At 43.4% G+C, this 17,844-nt stretch overlaps 3 protein-coding genes across 3 annotated transcripts; 1 reads left to right on the forward strand and 2 right to left on the reverse strand.

Annotated features, from left to right (window-relative positions):
• Positions 1-1,456: 1,456 nt before the first annotated feature.
• mvk (mevalonate kinase) lies at positions 1,457-10,568 on the reverse strand. Its single transcript, XM_030415690.1, has 10 exons — positions 10,166-10,568; positions 9,851-9,995; positions 9,533-9,677; positions 7,623-7,778; positions 6,815-6,918; positions 6,640-6,685; positions 6,381-6,471; positions 5,844-5,963; positions 5,556-5,709; positions 1,457-3,349 (listed from the first exon to the last, which is right to left on the reverse strand). Exons 1-10 carry the CDS (start codon positions 10,241-10,243, stop codon positions 3,198-3,200), a joined length of 1,191 nt encoding a protein of 396 aa, XP_030271550.1. The 5' UTR covers positions 10,244-10,568; the 3' UTR covers positions 1,457-3,197.
• Positions 10,569-10,702: 134 nt separating this feature from the next.
• mmab (metabolism of cobalamin associated B) lies at positions 10,703-12,527 on the forward strand. Its single transcript, XM_030415824.1, has 9 exons — positions 10,703-10,877; positions 11,172-11,230; positions 11,328-11,421; positions 11,503-11,560; positions 11,662-11,734; positions 11,834-11,931; positions 12,022-12,086; positions 12,174-12,233; positions 12,313-12,527. Exons 1-9 carry the CDS (start codon positions 10,774-10,776, stop codon positions 12,395-12,397), a joined length of 696 nt encoding a protein of 231 aa, XP_030271684.1. The 5' UTR covers positions 10,703-10,773; the 3' UTR covers positions 12,398-12,527.
• On the reverse strand, positions 12,525-17,548 carry aldh3b4 (aldehyde dehydrogenase 3 family, member B4). Its single transcript, XM_030415823.1, has 10 exons — positions 17,074-17,548; positions 15,976-16,171; positions 15,649-15,759; positions 15,284-15,404; positions 15,104-15,189; positions 14,577-14,658; positions 14,106-14,495; positions 13,844-14,010; positions 13,649-13,748; positions 12,525-13,562 (listed from the first exon to the last, which is right to left on the reverse strand). The coding sequence occupies exons 1-10, from the start codon at positions 17,199-17,201 to the stop codon at positions 13,363-13,365; spliced, it is 1,581 nt and encodes a 526-aa protein (XP_030271683.1). The 5' UTR covers positions 17,202-17,548; the 3' UTR covers positions 12,525-13,362.
• Positions 17,549-17,844: the final 296 nt, after the last annotated feature.

Genomic DNA, 17,844 nt, shown 5'->3' on the forward strand with positions numbered 1-17,844 from the left:
TCATTAATCGTTGCTAAGCCTTTCTTAGCCTCAGGTGTGCATAAATTACAGGTTAGGAACCAATTCTAAATTACAAAGATGTAAAATGATCGGTTATCTTATCGGACGTGGCCACGAGAAAGCAGGTCATTATCAGTTATCCATAACAGCTTTACCAAAAAAAAATCCATATTGGGAATCGCTGGAAAAACTAAATCATTCTTCTCAGTTGCTTAACGCGTGTGACAACAGATGAGAGGTCCCGCTGTTTGATCACCAGCCAAACAGGATCAAGGTCCAACGTGGTGAAAGCTGCACACCAACGGCATATTAGTTGTGATTTAAACAATGTTCATCCCTAAAGCTAAATCCTCAAAGTTCCCTGACAGCACCCCGATACCCCGCTGTCTTAATTGCACCCCTGCTATCAACACCGTCCATCAGCCCCCACTTACCAAAAGGGCAAACACCCCCCGGAGGATCATACATCCCATCATGACTGAGGAGGGCTCATGATGCTGATGCTTCTTCTGTCAGATTGCTGGTGTTAACGCCGGGAGAGGACGGTGGCTCCAAAACCTCCCCGCTGTGGACAACTGCAATTCCCCCCCCCTCTGACAGAAATATCATGACATAAATCATAATACACACACGCGTAATTTTCCAAAATAACAACCCCACAACATATTCTGATCCCGAGGCATTTACATGCAAATGGAAATTCTCGCTGTAGGAAGTCCTATACCGAAACCCTTTTAGTAAAACCAGGGGCCAACAGCAGCATGATATCTTGTCAGTCACGTCTAATTCTGTATTCAAACTTAATGGCTCCTGACAAGCATTTCACCAGTCGACTGGAAGACCAGAGGGAATGTGCCACAGTGAGCATGACCACTCAGCAAATTCACATTTAACATTTCACTCCTCCTGCTCGGACGGAATGAATTATACATCCTCGATTCCCCGGCATTGATCCATCCAGACAAAACTCCCCTAAAACGTTAAATGTTAAATGATTTGCACGTCTCCTTCCGCACCACCAGCTCACTGTTTTCACCGTATCTCTCAGATTCTGACATTCTCCCTCTATCCTTGACCCCCTTTTTTTTTCTTCACTCCCTCTGTTATCTGAAATAATCTCAGGGCCTCTTTAGATTCTATTCATCAGAGCAGAAAGAAGCAGGCGCTGACATTGATAAAAAAAAAAAAAAAAAAAAAAAAATACCATCTGTGCCTTGCAGGGGTAAAAGAAGTGAGAGAGAATGAGACAGAAAAGAAAGAGAGGGGCTTCAAATGGAACAGGCTCTGTTGTCTCCCTCTTGTCCCCCCTCGTCAATGCCATTTCAATTGAAAAGCGCAGTGGTAATTAAATTCCAGCAGGGGTTAGGGGCAACTGTGCGGCGCACTGACGGGGGGCTGCCCTGACATAAAGATGACACAATTCAAGAGGACAGAGGGGGCCAGGCGGAAAAGGAGGGAGGGTGACAAATGTTGTTTATTCACGTACACTGCCAGATTCGTACTCCTCCATCTTCATGACATTTAAAAAAATAGAAAATGAAATGGATATTCAGACTCAACCGAATCCCGCAATGACCTTTTCCCCAAATCAGGGATATTCCGAACAGATCCGTCTTCTGTATCTGCGGCATGTGCGGAATATTTTGTAACGCCGAGGAGGATGAGCAATTAGGTGGAGCTGAATTTGGGAAAGCTGGTGTGTGTGTGTGTGTGTGCACGCTTGTGCGTGTGTGTGTGCATATGTGTCAGCACAAATGTGTGACTCACAGAAGGACGCTGCTTGTTGTTGATTCACATTATAGTGGCGCTAATCCAGAGGCTCCAGAGAGGCCACACACTCCTGCTGTCCCCTCTCTCCCCATCCTCTATTAGCAAAACAACGCAGCCAGTTAGTCCTTAACGGAGGAGATAAACAGCTCGCGGCTGCGTTACATTATTCCGACATAAGACTTTAACCAACCCGTGACAGGCGTTTATAAATGACTCTATGAATAAATCACAGAAGATTCTTTGGTTTCAGCTTCATTTTTTTTGCATTTTAACTTTTTATGTTAAAAGTAAAAGCACAACAAAACAAAAAAAAGTGTTAGCAGCATACAATAGTAATTATGAGAGTTAAAGGGGCACTGTGTAGTTTTGGAGAAGAAATTCAAACACTATCACATCACAATATTGATGAGATATTAATGAAAAATATTGATTTGTTTTTCCTCCTCTGCATAAAAAAGGTGTCCTCAGAGTGTATGAAGCTAGAAAGATGGCAGGGTCCGCCACGTATGAACGCAGTCACACAGTATGAATCTGTGTCAGTTTGTTAATTCAGTCGTGAAAACAAAGAGAGTTTGTTTATTTAGTGTGTTTAGGCATTCAAATTTCTTTCATTTCTTTATTAAAATCCCTTCCCCCGAAACTACGGAGTGCACCTTTAAGTATATATTTTATGCAAATACTCCTCGGGGTCAGTTCATGACGTTATAACTTCCCGGCCTCGCCTCTTTTAAACATATTCTCACCAACAGTGTTCGTGAGTCAGAGGAATAAGAAAGCACGGCCACTTTCATGAACCTGTTTGAAGAACTGTGACGACTAAAGAGAAAATCTGAATAATGGGCCTCGAGTTTTGTCAAAGAACAACATTAATCAAACATTATTATTTCTGTGAGATGAATTCTACAAATTACCACATTCATTCTAGCAGCTATCCAACAATATTGCATTATACAATGCCAGCAGTGAGCGATTAATGATGATTAAACAATCATTTAATCCATTAAGACAGGTTGGCGCTCCTGCTTTAAAACATTTGGATGAAACTATAAATTAATTCTGCCGGTGCTTCACTTGCACATTAATCAATTTATCAGAGCCTCTTGCTGTGAATCCTGTTTATAAAAAGAAATATTCATGACACTCTGATGCCACCTAGTGGACAAACCGCTCAGTACATGTAGTTGCACCTCGAGTATGATTGACAAAAAATATGAATTCCTCTTCGTTGTCATTCGTTCAACATTTCTCGTGTTAGTTTTCAAAGCAATCAGTCAGTAAAATCTGTAATTAACACTCCCGTCCAGCTCCACTCGTTGTAGTGTTTCCTCTCTCTGTTACTCACAGTTCATCAGCAGAGCACTGAAACGAAAAAAACAGACGAACAAGCGCGTCCATCCTCTTGATCAGCCAGAGTCACGTGTGGTTTCTCAGTAACCGTTTAAAATCTCCAGAACTTCCTCCTTCACAGAGAGAGGAGAGTGCTGCTGGACGCCCGGCCCACCGATACTCGTTTCCCAGCAGTCGAAGCCGCAGTCTTTCAAGTCCTGCGCCGTAGTCTGGACAACGGAGGAGTCGGTCTCTACAAGATAAACAAGTCATAATAACGTCACGTCAGGGTGGGCTGCAGCTGTACATAAAGGAAGGAGCCACACAAGCAGCTCATCACGAGTCACTCTGGAATCTGTCTGATCCCAGCAAACATGTGAGAAAGATACCAGAGCTCAGAACTCACCCAGATGGCGTCATTTGCTAAGAAAACAAATAAAGCATTTACAAGTCTATTTAGAGGAATTTAAACTTATTAAAATTCCTTCTGCTGCGGGCATAAACAAAGACTGAACTCAAAGGTTCTTTGCTTGTTTGCTTTGTTAAAGCGACGATCGCACAAAGTTTCCTTGTACCCAAAATTGCACAGACGTACCCGCACACACACCAGAGCCCTTCTCATCGTCTCAGAGAGGAAGGGTGAGAAAACACAACATTTGTTGTCAGCAGGAGTCCTGACAGTTTGGTTCATCAAACTTCCATCATTAAACTGAATTCATTATGGAACCAGGACAGACTCGGGCTCATAAACGCTCACAAAATACGACCAAGTACAGAGAGCAGAAATAAAGGGATACGAATCAAACATTACAAGAAATGTTAAAAATCATTCAGGCCCGTGGAGACCACAGTGTTGAGCCTGCCAATCAAATCAGCTCTGTTTGGGAAAGATATTACGTCCTGTCCTGTTCACGTAGCTGCTCTGCGCTCAGAAACTCAAACTCAAAGAGATCTTTTAGTTGTCCTTTCCGCGGGGCCGGTCGACATATAGACCACTTTTGTAGAGTTTCAATCAATAAACTGGACGAGAAAACCTTTTTTTTTACCGGTTAATGGATGCTTAAAGATCTCAAATTCTAAATATATTACATTTGCACAACGTCCATGTCAGTGTTGGGTTTAATTTTTGCAGAGCTGTGTCAGCGAGAAAACAAACTGTTCATTTTGTTTGTCTTTTTCTCAAGATGATTCTCTGTTCTTTGTTTTCTGGATGATTACTAGCTGTATGTTAATAGCATTAAAATAGAAGTTTGAAGTCTGTTATCGTGCATCTTGAAAAAGTCTCTCTCTGGATTTTTCTTCCATTCCCTCTTAATGTGGAATAAAAGTGTAGCGGCTCTCCACGTCCCAACTAGCTAACAGAACAGCCGTCTCTACGTGGTAACCAGTTTAAAGGGTCTCTGGCATCCTTAAGAAGAAAACGGCTGCTTGTTGGCCACAAACGAGTACAGTGGCTTTGTTATGCTGTCATTACCAGAGACGGGGTGTCTGAAAGGGGGTTATTAGGACCTTTATTCACTCTCAGGCGGGGGGTCACATGAGGGCATTTATTTTTGCCAGGCTCCTGGATATTTCCCCAGAAAAAAAAAAACCTGTTGAAGTGTTCATTTTCAGTGATGCTGTTATTAAATTGAAGTATGTACTTCAGACCATGTAAGACCGTGTGATGTGGACCCATTGTGTTTTTTCAGCTAATAGGGGCAGTTATAGGTCATCTGCAGGCTCATTTCTGCACTGAAAGATTCGGGTAAGATAAATACTAATCAGTAATTCAGTGTGAAGTACTTACAGAGCTTCTCACTGTAGAGAAAAAGACTTCAGACTGTTATCTTTCAAAAAGGGCCCTAAACCATGCCTGCACTCCAGATAGTTCAACAACAGATTTGAATTTACTTTTTTTTTAACGTATGTTTTCAGGATTGGTAACAGGAGGATGTATTTTTAAAGGGGTTATAGGATCATCTATAGTCTTAGTCGATCTAGTTAAGGTCCAATGCATGTTGCAGCACATTAGCAATCACCAAGTGTCGATGCAAAACCACAGCAGAAGGAATCATTGTTGTGATGTTTGTTTTAGACTTCAACACGAGCCAATAAAGCCTACAATCCTTACTTCACTCATGGAAAAGTACGTTTATTAGAGAAGGTGATATTACAAAATATCCAGAATTGATTTTGACTGGCAGGTTCAACACAGTGATCCCTGTTTTATCTTTCCAGTTTTTGTTGTAATGTTTAAATTTTGATTAAAGCCACAGTAGTTGTGTTATTACATTTCTGTTCTCTGCACTTGATTGTACTCAGAGTTAAGAAGCCTTGCTGTCTGTTTAGTGTTTATACCTGTTTGGGTGTCACTTCTTTGAATGTCTTCTACAAAAGTGAGGTGCGGTTAACGTCTATAACACGTCAGTAATCATACTTTAATAAAATGTAAGTCTCTAGCGTTTGGCCAACAGTACCTGGCCGTAGAAGCGTGATGCCACAGCCTCCTCCCCCGGCGCCGGTTAGCTTGCTGTGGAGCCCTTTGGCCAGTGTGACCCGGCACAGTGTGTCCAGGGTGGGATGTCCCACACCCATCACGTTCAGGTGGTGCTGGTTAATGTCAATGAGCTCCTGTCAGTGATATGACACAGTAGTTAATACCTGTTACTACTGGCTTATATTAAAAAATAAACTACTTATATTAAAAAAGGACCCAGTGAATTCTCAGGAAGATGTTTGTATTGATATGTATTCATATTTTGTACCTCAAGAATATTGTAGTGTTCTCCTGTGATGGGCTCGCTGGTCATCTCTGAGAGGACTTTCTCACATGTGCAGGAAATGGCATCAACTGAGTCCAATACTGGGGTCATGATAGAAGGAAACTGCAGCGCAGAAAAAGCAAAAACCATCAGTTTACTCAACATTTCTACCAAAAAGTGATTTCCTGCAGGTTATGTGCAGAAAAGCTGGCATTTCAAAAGCAAAAGTTTGATGATGAGTCAGCTGTATACAGACTTAAAAAAAAAAGTGTCAGGTTTGACTTTAGTTGTGCTCCAGCCTGATCACAACACTGCCACAACATCGTCCCGGCCTATCTGTGTGTGAGGCAGAAATCAGCACACCTGCTGGTGTCACCAAGGCAACAGCACACAGGGGTGCTGGCTAAGAGTTTAATTTTAATATTTTATGAAGGCACTCAACGCCAGGCTCTGGAGTATCTGCCATGTAAAAGCACCGCCTATTATATTAATTACAGTGCCGGCAAGTAACACACGGGGGAGGAAGAAACCATTTAGTACCTTGTTAATCTTGTCCTTCACCCTGGCAACAAGTACCTTGGTGCTACGTGGTACTTTGGTGTTAGTGAGGAGGATCCTTAAAAGCGGCACCCTGGAAATAAAGCAGACAGATCAGAGAGTTCATACAGACGGATTATTTTCGGTGCTCTGCTGATGCACTCATTTCACCCAGAAAAAGGTTTTACGTTAGAGGAAAAAAAAAATCCATTTTATTAAGTGTGTGTTAGATTAAAAAAAAATGTGTAATCAGCGTCGGTACCTGCTCAGTGGTATTATCTTCCCGGCCAAGAATCTCAGCATGCCACCTACATACAGGAGAATCTAAATCATTAAACAGATAATCATCAAATGATAATAAGAACAGTGGTGGAGAGCATTGAAGTGCTGCGTGTCCACGAGACAAACACCATATGTTGGACTGTTTCAGGCCTCACCCCATGTTCCTACAGCGTTGTCCACTCCTGAAGGATTACCGTGGATGATCATCTCCCCTTGGAAAGCCCAGCTGTTGATCAGCTCCAGGTCCTCCTGACACCACCTGGAAATATTCATTAATTAACAGGGACCTCTGTAGTCCAACAGAACCTCTACATCTTCATTTCTTAACATAACATTGATACACGGAAGGGAAATATAGACATATGTTCAGTAAATGAACATCCACATGCTGTTTGTACAGTACAACAACATCAAACTGGGAATACATCTTAATTTGTGCCTTTGATTCCCCCGGTCACTACCAGGAACCCAGGATGGAAACAAAGACATGAATGTGTGTGAAATGTGACACACAACAAAGAGAGAGCTAACACAGAAGAGGACTTCCTGCTCTCATCTGTATGACAGGTTCATACAGATCTTAGTTTAAATAATTTAAAAGTTTTTGGAGCTTGTTTGAAGGGCGTGAATTCTCTTTTTTTACTGACTGGTGTAATTTCAAAATTACAGACAATTAAGGGATTGAAATGGTACACACTTGTTCGTGTTGGTTTGTGTAACATAATCATACAGCCACTTGGCTACAATAATCCCGAAAAACAAATAGTTAAAAGATGCTATTTATTACATTTCATGCCGATTTCAGGTCTTTCATCTCTGCTGACAAGACTGTGTGCAAAGTGTTGGACCTCTGTGATCGCTTTTCAGACCACCAACCATGATAATTCTGTCTATGCACAACAGTGGTCGTCACAAGCTGCATACACAGCCCGTAGAAGAGGCCCTCTTTGAGGATGTTGTTACCTGGCAGTGTGATCCCACTCTTTGAGAGGGGCAGGAGTGGCTCCGCTCACACTGAGCAGAGCTGCAGCTAAACACACAGAGTAGGCGGCACTTGACCCGAGTCCTGCTCCGGTCGGCAGCTCCGACCACACAGACACCTTCAGGCTGGGCAGCTCGCTGAGAGGGTAAAAATAAACACAATAAATTGTCTCTGTTTGTATATAAACACATTTATGCTGGATTTATGACTCTCATTACTGTTATCAAGAGATGACTGCAGGCAGCTAATGAGTGTTACAGTATCCTACGTACGTTACTAGTAGGAATAAATACACATACAAAAAAAAAAAACATCCTGTATTAATTGAATAATGAATCATTAACTGGTGCAGACACACTGTTTACATATAAAGAGGAGGCTGGTACGAGTGAATAATAAATAGTAATCCATACATTTATATAAACAACAGATACTTGCTGACATTGCTGTCGATGTCTGTCAGGGAAGCTGCTTTTGGGCAGACAGGAAAACACTCTAAACTAATTGTCCGGCTCTTCTCTCCAGGGGAAAAACACATCCAGACTTGTTAAAGGCTGCAGCGTGGCCCAGCGCCAGACTCTCATTAGCGGCCATCCTGTCAGAACCCATCACCTCTCTCCGACACGGCAGCACCGCGTCAGCGCAGATTAAACCTCCCGACAACCTGCGGCTCTAATGTTCCTGAGCATCTTCCCTGTTCACAGCTGCCGGAGTCGCGAAAACTAACATCCGGCCCTTCTGTCCGTCTCTTTGCTATCTTCATTTGAAGGTGGGGGGGGGATTTTTTTTTCATGGCCTACAAATCTCTGGAAACATCTACATAAACAGTGAGAACGTTTTTACAACTAAAGCAATTCAGAAAGAGCTGGAATTACAAGAGTTTTTGTTTTTTGAACTGCGAAATGGTGACAAATACTTGTGACCTTTATTATATTCTATGTGTTTTGTTGATTTACAGCATTTAGTGGACGAGAGCTGCACAATTGTATTTCAACAAAGCCATCTCAATACAAGTGTGCAGCAGGAACAGTGATAATGGATAACATGTAATACGCAAATTATGTTTAGCATGATACACTCCAGCACACCATGTAGCACTTTGTAAATAACATAAAGAACATAAAGCATAAAACAGGTCACACACAAACACACAAATTCAGGTCTGGCAGGCTGCAGATTTCCTCCCAGTCAGAGGTGTTTTACTATCGCAGGTCAGGTCATAAACAGTCGCACAACAGTTCAGACAATTTTTACAGCTTTATATTTGAATTAGGTACCAGCTGCACTTTCCCACTCTGTCTTCTTTCTTACAGGGGAGATTTTTAACGGGTTTTTTTTTACAGTCTTTCTGCTGTTCTCTGCAACTAGCCGAGAAAGTTGCATTTAAAATCTAAAACTTCTTGCCGTCGGTGATGTGTTCATTTTCCCCCATGGTATGGAATATCAATATTTTTCAGAGTAGTTTATCGGGAAACACTACCTCTAATTAGATCAAATAAAAGTACAAATATAGAGAGATGAGAGATCACCATGTCCCACTTTCCTCCACAGGACATTGAATGCCAACACAAACACTATTCATTTCTCAGAGCAAAGAATTTTTTTTTCCTTTCCTCTGAGACTTAACCATCTGACAAGTACGTGGTGAGAACTCCCTTCCACTTCTCTCCCAGAAGTGCACAGCGCTTGAGACAATCCTTGACAGAAGGGGTGAATGCATCCAAGTAGTCAACATCAGGCTTCTTCACCTCAGAAGCTGAGCTGTCTCTGCTTGGCACCCTCAATATGACTGAATTTGCTGATCTGAAACAAACGGCACTACTGCTCTGCAGCTGGGCCCGTTCTCTCGCTGTCAACTGTATCAAAAATATCTGAAATGTATGTATCTTACCTTGATCTAAACAATGACAGGTAGATGTAGAGGAAGGCTAAGATGGCCATGTTGCACGTATCCAAGCTTCCGTTGGATATATCCAGAAATTCACGCAGCCTCCTCAGGAGTTCAGCATCCAGACGTTTGGCCTCCTCTCTTTTAGCTGCGAACATGGGCCACCATCAACATCACAAAAGTAATATCACAACAACACACACCTGGAGCTGTAGATGTATCAAAATGATACATATGTGATGGTGATGGCATGATAAATACTGCAAAACTGTAGTAATGTGACCATGTGAAGGTGTATGAAGGGGCTTCATCATCTCTTACACATATAAGGAATGAGCTTCTTCAGTTCAGACAGGTCCCAGCTCAGGAATGTGTCAATATTTGGGAGGTTGATGCAAACTTTGCCATCATTGCTGGTGTTCAAACGTAGATATGTTCTCAGGTTCAAACTCACAGCAAGAGCCACCTGTAGTGGAGCAGAGAACCCAGGGTGAATACATAGATTACTGCACGTTTTAATCTATTTAGTGCACATGTGTATGTTTTACATTTTCAGTCATAATTTCGCATGACAGATTGATTTACTTAGCTTCATTTTAAACCTCAAACACAGTATCACCTCTGTCCTCCCGTTACCTTTCCGTGCACAACTGCATGCTCCCCGTGGAGGATCGCCTTCCCTGGAGCAGACACGTAGATGTCCCCGACTTGCATTTCAGTAACAGTTTCCAAAAAAACAACAACGATGTGTGTCCAGGTGAGGAGCAGCTCGTTAGCCTTCAACTTCAATTAGTCAGTGACAGCTAGCTTAAACACCCTTTAGCGGCTGTTAATCCTCCGAAGCAGCGACAGGAAGTCAACACGTCTGCCACACACGGCTCCGCGGTTTTTTTTATCAAGACTCGGAGAATATAAGAGCTCTAATATTTGAGCGTTCTTGCTCAAAGTGCAAGAAGTTTGTGTGAGCACTTTCTCCACATCACGCCGTGGTTAAAAAATCATGTTACAAACACAGCACGATGACAGAACATAGGTTTGGCTGTCAGTGTCCAATCAGCGTCGCAGCTCCTCGAACACGTACTGTTCTGTCCAATCAGCGTCCCGCGCTCTCCCTGAGTTGACCAATCGTGCGATGAAAGGGAAACGCCCCCCACCAACTACGGCCACTACAGAGGGACAAAAAGCACCACTACTACTACTACTACAGTTCACCTTTACGCTAGCTGTTAGCTTCCAGCTGTATCATGGCATCGTTTATGATCAAACCTGCTCACCTCCGCTGTGTTTTAAGGACAGGCAGGCTCATAAACGAGCACCGAACGAGAAACACACTGTGTTCAGTCAGAAGGTAGTTAAACATCACCTTTCTTTGCCATATTACTAAATCATTTGGTCATGTTCAAGCTAGTCATGTAACTGTTTATGTAAGTGTCAGCTAGGTAGCTACTACAGAGGGATACAGTGTTAAATAAAGGTAATTTAAACACAGTAGCTAAACTCTTTATTTGAATGAGACCAGTAATTGAAGCTTAAACTTTTAATAACCCAATAAGACACAAAATCCATGATTATAGTGTTTACCTGCCTCCATTGTCTCTTTATTCTTGCATTTGTTTGCTTTTTTTTTTTTTTTTTTTTACAGTTATGCCACTGAAGGAGACATCAGGATCCCCAAAATATACACAAAAACTGGAGACAAAGGTTTGTTTTTTTAAACTGTTCTAGCAGGAAAACAGAAGATGTTCCAAACTGTCTGGTGAAATTGTTCTCACAGAAATTGACTCTATTCTTCCTGAAGGTTTCTCGAGCACATTCACAGGAGAAAGGAGGCCAAAGGAAGATCATATTTTTGAAGCGTTGGGAAATACAGACGAGCTGTCGTCAGCTATAGGGTAAAATCACTTCTGTTTACTTTGTTATTTGTTCTATAATCTTCCTCGCCTGAAGTGACCTTGTTGAAATGTACATTACAGCTTGGCCAGAGAGTTTTGCGTCGACAAGGGACACACGTTCACGGATCAGCTGGACAAGGTTTGAGTTTCACGTTGCATTTATTAACTTCATTCATTAAAGACATTGTGCACCAGCCTGATAGGAGATTCTTGACATTGTTTTTGCTTTTCTCATCGTAGATACAGTGCATTTTACAAGACGTGGGCTCCAATATTGCCACCCCTCGCTCATCTGCGAGAGAGAGTCACACGAGTATGCATTTGCCAGTTGGTGTGATGCCGTGAAATATTGTGTCTTGTGTGCTTCAAGATCATTTGGGTTTATTTTTTTCTCTGTTCTGCTTTTTGTAAGAGAGAACAAAATTTACTGCCGGGCCGATCACAGACCTGGAAACCTGGATTGATGCATTTACAGCAGAACTCCCTCCGCTGACCAACTTCATTTTACCCGTAAGCTCACATGTGCGTCTGTAAGACACCGAGTTCTTTTGAGTCCAACTTGTTCCTGTTACACTTACACTAATTCACTGTGTGTCACAGTCTGGAGGGAAGAGCAGCGCAGCTTTGCACTTAGCTCGGACTGTGTGTCGGAGAGCAGAACGCAGGTCAGTTGCAGCATGTTCCCGTGATAAATTATTTCTCTCGCCCCTCCGACACACTCGGCTCTGACGGATCTTTTGTTCTTATTAAAGTGTTGCTCCAATTGTGCGGTCAGGGGAGGCAGATCCAGACGTGGCAAAGTTTTTGAACAGGTCAGTCTTTTGCTTTTAAATGAATGCGTGGTTCCTTTGTTATACATCTGATAAACTTCCCCACATTTCATCTTTTCAGATTGAGCGACTACCTGTTCACGCTGGCAAGATACGCGGCCATGAAAGAAGGCAGCGAGGAGAAAATCTACAAAAGACCACAATGACCTGATTCTCACCTGAGGAATACCACAAGAGCCTAATTTGTTTGTTTTTTTGTTGAGGGTTGTTGTTGGTGATACATTTCATTTTTGATATTTAAGAACTGTATGTATCAATAAAACTGAAAAGATCCGACATTGTTTTATTTATTTTTCACATAATGTGGGAATGTAGACAGTGATAAACCTTTCTGTGACTACATTTTAAACAATTCAGCCAATATATGCACATCCTAGTGATTTAGAGGTCTTTCACCACGGGATAGATGGTCCTTGCATACAACTGGGTTGTTTCTGCAGAAGGAAGACAAACATTTATAATATGCTATTCCCATTTTTTTCTCAAAAAGGTAGAAAACAACCTGAGTGCACTACGGTTGCAACTGATCAATAAACACTCCTGGTGATGACTCCATGGTTCATATTTGATGCCTGGTTTTATAGTGTGATCTGAGTTTGGGGATGACCTTCTCTGGATCCAAAACAGTCAGTGGTGGCTCTCTCAATCGACTTATACAAAATGCAGAACAACAATAGTTGATAAATCCAACAGATTTCATATTTTTGCATCATTTGCCAGCTAAAATGTGTGTGGTGTGGGTGGGGCTCGGTGCAGGTAAAATGCAGATAATTTAACATTGTTCATTTGTATATTTTACCAACACTGTAGTGACACAAAGCAAAGTTCCTGTTTGATTCTGCACAGGTAAATCAAACTGTTGAGTGGAAGTATGTTATGGTGCTGCAGCAGAGAAACATTAAGCCACCTCATCCTCAGTCATCATTCACAGTCTGATGAAACACCATGCACACTGCTCCCTCTCTCTGCGAGACATGGCTGTACCCCAGTTGGTTTTGTTCTCATCTATTTTTAATACACCAACAATACACTTGCACGTCAGGTCTGTTCGGGACTGAGGGGGCCACTCGGCTTTCTTCCAGCGCCGCTCTGTTATCGCCCTCCCACGCAGTCACAGGATCTGGCACCAGCCCTGGCTCTTCTGGGACAGGGTGCTGGCCCATGTCATTAGAGACAGATTGCGGTCCTCGTAGGGCGGATACCGCAGATATGTTACACACTCAAACCGCGTGCTTCTCAGCAGGCATGATTTCCTGTGAGAGAAGGCGTCGAAGCTGTGGCGGCCGTGGTAGGAGCCCATTCCACTGGCACCTGACGAGAAAGTGATCAGACATTTGATGTAGGTTGGGTTATTCCATTTATTCGGGCTACAATGCACTCAACTGCCACCGACTTACCAACTCCACCGAAGGGCAGAGCCACCATCAGACTCTGCACGACGCTGTCATTGGCGCAAAAGCTTCCGCTAGAGGTCTCAGTCATTAGTCTCGAGATGACCTGTCAGAAAGGCCAGCACATGATCAGAATACACATCGGCTGCATCCGGCTCGCTCTGTGAATACAGAGCGTCTTTACTCTGATCCCTCATGTACCTTGCTGTTGCTGGAATATGCATACACACAGAGGGGTTTCTCTTGCTTGTTAATAAAGTCAATGGCCTCATCCACGTCTTTTACTGTCAGAACAGGAAGAACTGGACCAAAGAAATCCTGCTGCATGATGGGATCTTGCTCGGCTACCTCTGTCAAAATCGTCGGGGCTTCAGAGAGAGAAAAGAAAATAGAACAGCGGTAAATCTGATGCACAAGACACAGCCGGCTTTGTTTCAGAGAATCCCACACACAGGCCGCTTACCGATGTATTTCTCTGCTTCTATCACTTGTCCGCCCACAGTCACCTTTCCAGATCTCCACAGCATGTCTCTCGTGCGGTTGAAGAGCTCTGGATTGACCATGCGGCCATAGCTGCGGGACTCTCTGGGATCAGAACCGTAGAACTGCAACAGGCAGCACTTGAGGGCCTGCACCAGCCGTGCCTTGACATCCGCGTGGCACAGGATGTAGCCGGGAGCCGCCAAGCTCTGTCCAGCATTGTGAAAACGTGCCCAGGCGACGCGCTGTGCGGCGGTGGCAACGTCGCACTGTTGGTCCACATAACACGGGTTCTTGCCACCCAAAATCAAGGTGACGGGTGTGAGTGTGCGAGCCGCAGCCTGAGCAATTCTGCTGCCCTCCTCTCCGTTCCCTACGGAATGACAGACGTCTTTAATAACAAAGGATAATTCAATACCTGATCAAAATGCTTTTATAGCCAACTTATCTTTACCTGTAAAGAAGACGTGGTCAAACTTGAGTTCCACAACTTCGGGCAAGTCATTCGAGCCTGCAATAATCACATGGAAGCATTCCTGGAGGAAAACAAGAATTTTTGGTTAGGTCATTCCATTTGTCCGCCTGCAAAAATCACGAGAGTCGAGTTTTGAGGCGGCCTCAGTTAACACAAGCTGGATGCTTCTGTGCTCCCACATCTGACCTGATGCAACCTCTTTAAAGTCTCAGCTCACATTAAAACTGCTGATTGAAGTCTGAACGAATAGCGTCTTTAAAAAAAGGCACCGAATGTAGTCCTCTTGATTAGACTTACACATTTCAAATGAATCATTCTACTTAATTTAGTGGAATTTAAAAAAAACAGGGCCGTCTGATCCATCCTGCATACCGAGCATTGCCTGAACTACTCAATATTTGAGCTATGAAGCTCAGCCGTCATGAGACTTCAAAAAGAAAAGTTACTGCTGTAACCTGATTAATGAAAATGACCCAATCCCTCCTCCCCGCCATGTAATCACTCACATTGTCCAAGTAGAAGGGGATGAGGCGGTGGAGGAGCTCTGCTGTGTGAGCGGTGCACTCAGAGGGGCTGATTATTGCGCAGTTCCCTACGCAAATTAATGAAACATCATTAGACACCTGGGTGAGGGAAAATAACTCCTGAATTAAAACTGATTAAATGGGGCTCTTGAGTCTCCGCACCTGCAGCGATGGCCCCTACCAGCGGCACCAGGCACATTTGGACGGGACTGCACCAGGTCCCCACGATCAGCACCACCCCCAGCGGCTCGCTGACCACCAGACACTCGTCCAACGAGGTGGACTGCACCAATCGAGTTAAACAGAGTGAAAGCTGACGTCAGTGCACAGGTTGACTCACAAAGACTTCATTCCTACAGAAAGGGCACAGCAACTTAGGTTTTAATCTGCTTTGGCAGCACAATGCAATTCTTTGTGGCAGCCAGACGGAATGTTCTCTCCAAAAAAGATTGTTTAAGTCCTCATATTATTCCTAATAATGTCATCAAGATGTTTGTGAGGCTTTACAAAAACACGAAAAGTCCCACCAGGTTTCTTTCCACATGCTGCGGCTGCATCCACCTCTTCAGGTTGTTGACGGCATGGAGCGCCTCGTTCTTGACCAGAATCAGTTCTGACACGACTGTCTCAAAACGAGGCTGGTTCAAAAAAACAAATAAAGAATGAATGAACATATGAATATGATAAAAATGATTAGTTGGACCATTGTGTCAATTCAGAGGCAGTGTTGTAGAAAGTACCCAAAAGTAATACTTGAGTAAAAGTAAAGACATCCAGTTAAATACTTATAAAAGTGAAAGTCACAGATACAAACAGTAGTTGGGTAAGTCAGCGAGTGTCTTTGCTCTCCTCACCTTGTGAAGATCCCGCCCGAGAGCATCCACAAAGTCACACTCGTGCTCCTCCAGCATCTGCACCACAGCCTCCAGCTGAGCCAGTCTGAAGCCCTCCTTCAGGGTGCGTCTGGCCCGGAAGGCGACTCTGGCCCTCTTCAGCACATCCACGCACTCCAGAGGGTACGTCTTCAAACACGGCTCCCCCAGCCTGGTCCTGAAACGGCAGTCACGTCACTGACTTTGACACCGCAGGCCGAGAAAAAAAAAACCCCCCACATCCACACAGTCCAGAGCTCATCATCCATCACGTACCTTCTGCATGTTAGCCGGCCGTTCCTCTGACAAGCACTGCACGCCTTCACTTTTACACTCATGTCTATTCCACTCAAGTATCCTTCAACTGAATGGAGTTAGTGTGCAGCTAAGCCTCAGCAAATTCCTCTCTGGCAGCAGGGAGGATGGGGAAAATCCAAACTACTCAAGCCAATCAGGTGATGCACAAACTAACAAAGCTGGAGACTAATGGTCTTAAAACCGTGATGGAATGTAACGAAGTACTTTTACTTCAGTACTTGCTTGAGGTACTTTTACTTGACTTGCGTATTTCTCCATGTTTCCACTTCACTACATTTTGTAGGCAAATATTGTCATTTTTACCCCACAACACTCACTTTGACTTGTACTTTTGATACTTCAACCTACAACAAGGACTTTTTAACTGAGTATAAAACAGTCTTAATCCAACACTGATGCCTCTCTTTGACCTTAGGCCCTTATTTTAACATAATATCTGTACTTCTGGGTACTTTTTAAAAACACTGCTTAAACCCAATCACTCCAAACATCATGTAGAGCTGAACAGGCGACAGACATTCACTGTATCCACTTACTTAAACTCATAAACACACATTAAAAATGACTTTACACTGAGTTTGGTTGCTTCTTATGCAAGTACTAATCACATCATCACTTAAAAAAGGAATCTTTACGCCTATTAAACGATAACTTGAAGCAGAGTGGGGATTTGTGACACAGCTTTGGCTTCTTCAAGGTGCATAGAGAGAAAAAATCTGCAACAAAATTAGACTGATTTTACTACAGGTGATGCTGTCTTACCTCCGCAGCGCTCTGAACCATCGGGATGGAGACGGGCTCGGCGGGCTGCTCATGTTCTGCAGGTGAACAGCTGAGAACAGCTGCAGCTTGTGCTGGAAATCCTCACTGCGGCAGCGTTCACCTCTCATCAAGAGTCACGGTGAGGTCAACCGGCCACAGCGGAGAGAAAATGAGTCAGACGTGCGCATTTACACCATAATCCTCCATGCACGTTATTCAGCAGCACGAGGAAAGGTGGTGTAATGAGACATTCTCAGTGCTGCAGGCCGCTGTTAAAGCTTTCAACAAGTTTGCTGTCAATAGAGCAGCAATACGCTTCAGTCCCCGCGGTGCTGCCTGCAGGCGGTCATCCACTCAGCAGGTGTTTGTAATAAACTCATTAATGAAATGTTAAGAATTGAGTCAGACACAGTGTTTTCCCTTTGGGATGGATTTAGGGCTTTGTAGCTCTGCAGGCAAAAAAAGATTCATAACACAATAAAGGAAAGGCAAAAACACAAAAAGCAGAATATGACCTCTTTAAAGCAGGGGAGCACCTGGAGGGCCAAAAAAGAAATGTATTGGTGGGCGAGAGGCAGAAAACAAACACCTATGATACTGAATTGTTCAGATGTGCAAAGTGTCCCTCTGAACTCCCTTTGTGCTCCTATTAAAGTTATTAATAATTAGGGATCCTACATATTATAGAGCTTTTAACTCCCACAAGAATCGTTTTACTGTTTTTTCATTTTGCTAAAAACATCCGGTGGGCCACAGTTTGCCCCACCAGAC

Source organism: Sparus aurata, chromosome 5 (assembly GCF_900880675.1).
Source record: "Sparus aurata chromosome 5, fSpaAur1.1, whole genome shotgun sequence".
In the NCBI taxonomy this organism is placed as follows: Eukaryota; Metazoa; Chordata; class Actinopteri; order Spariformes; family Sparidae; genus Sparus; species Sparus aurata.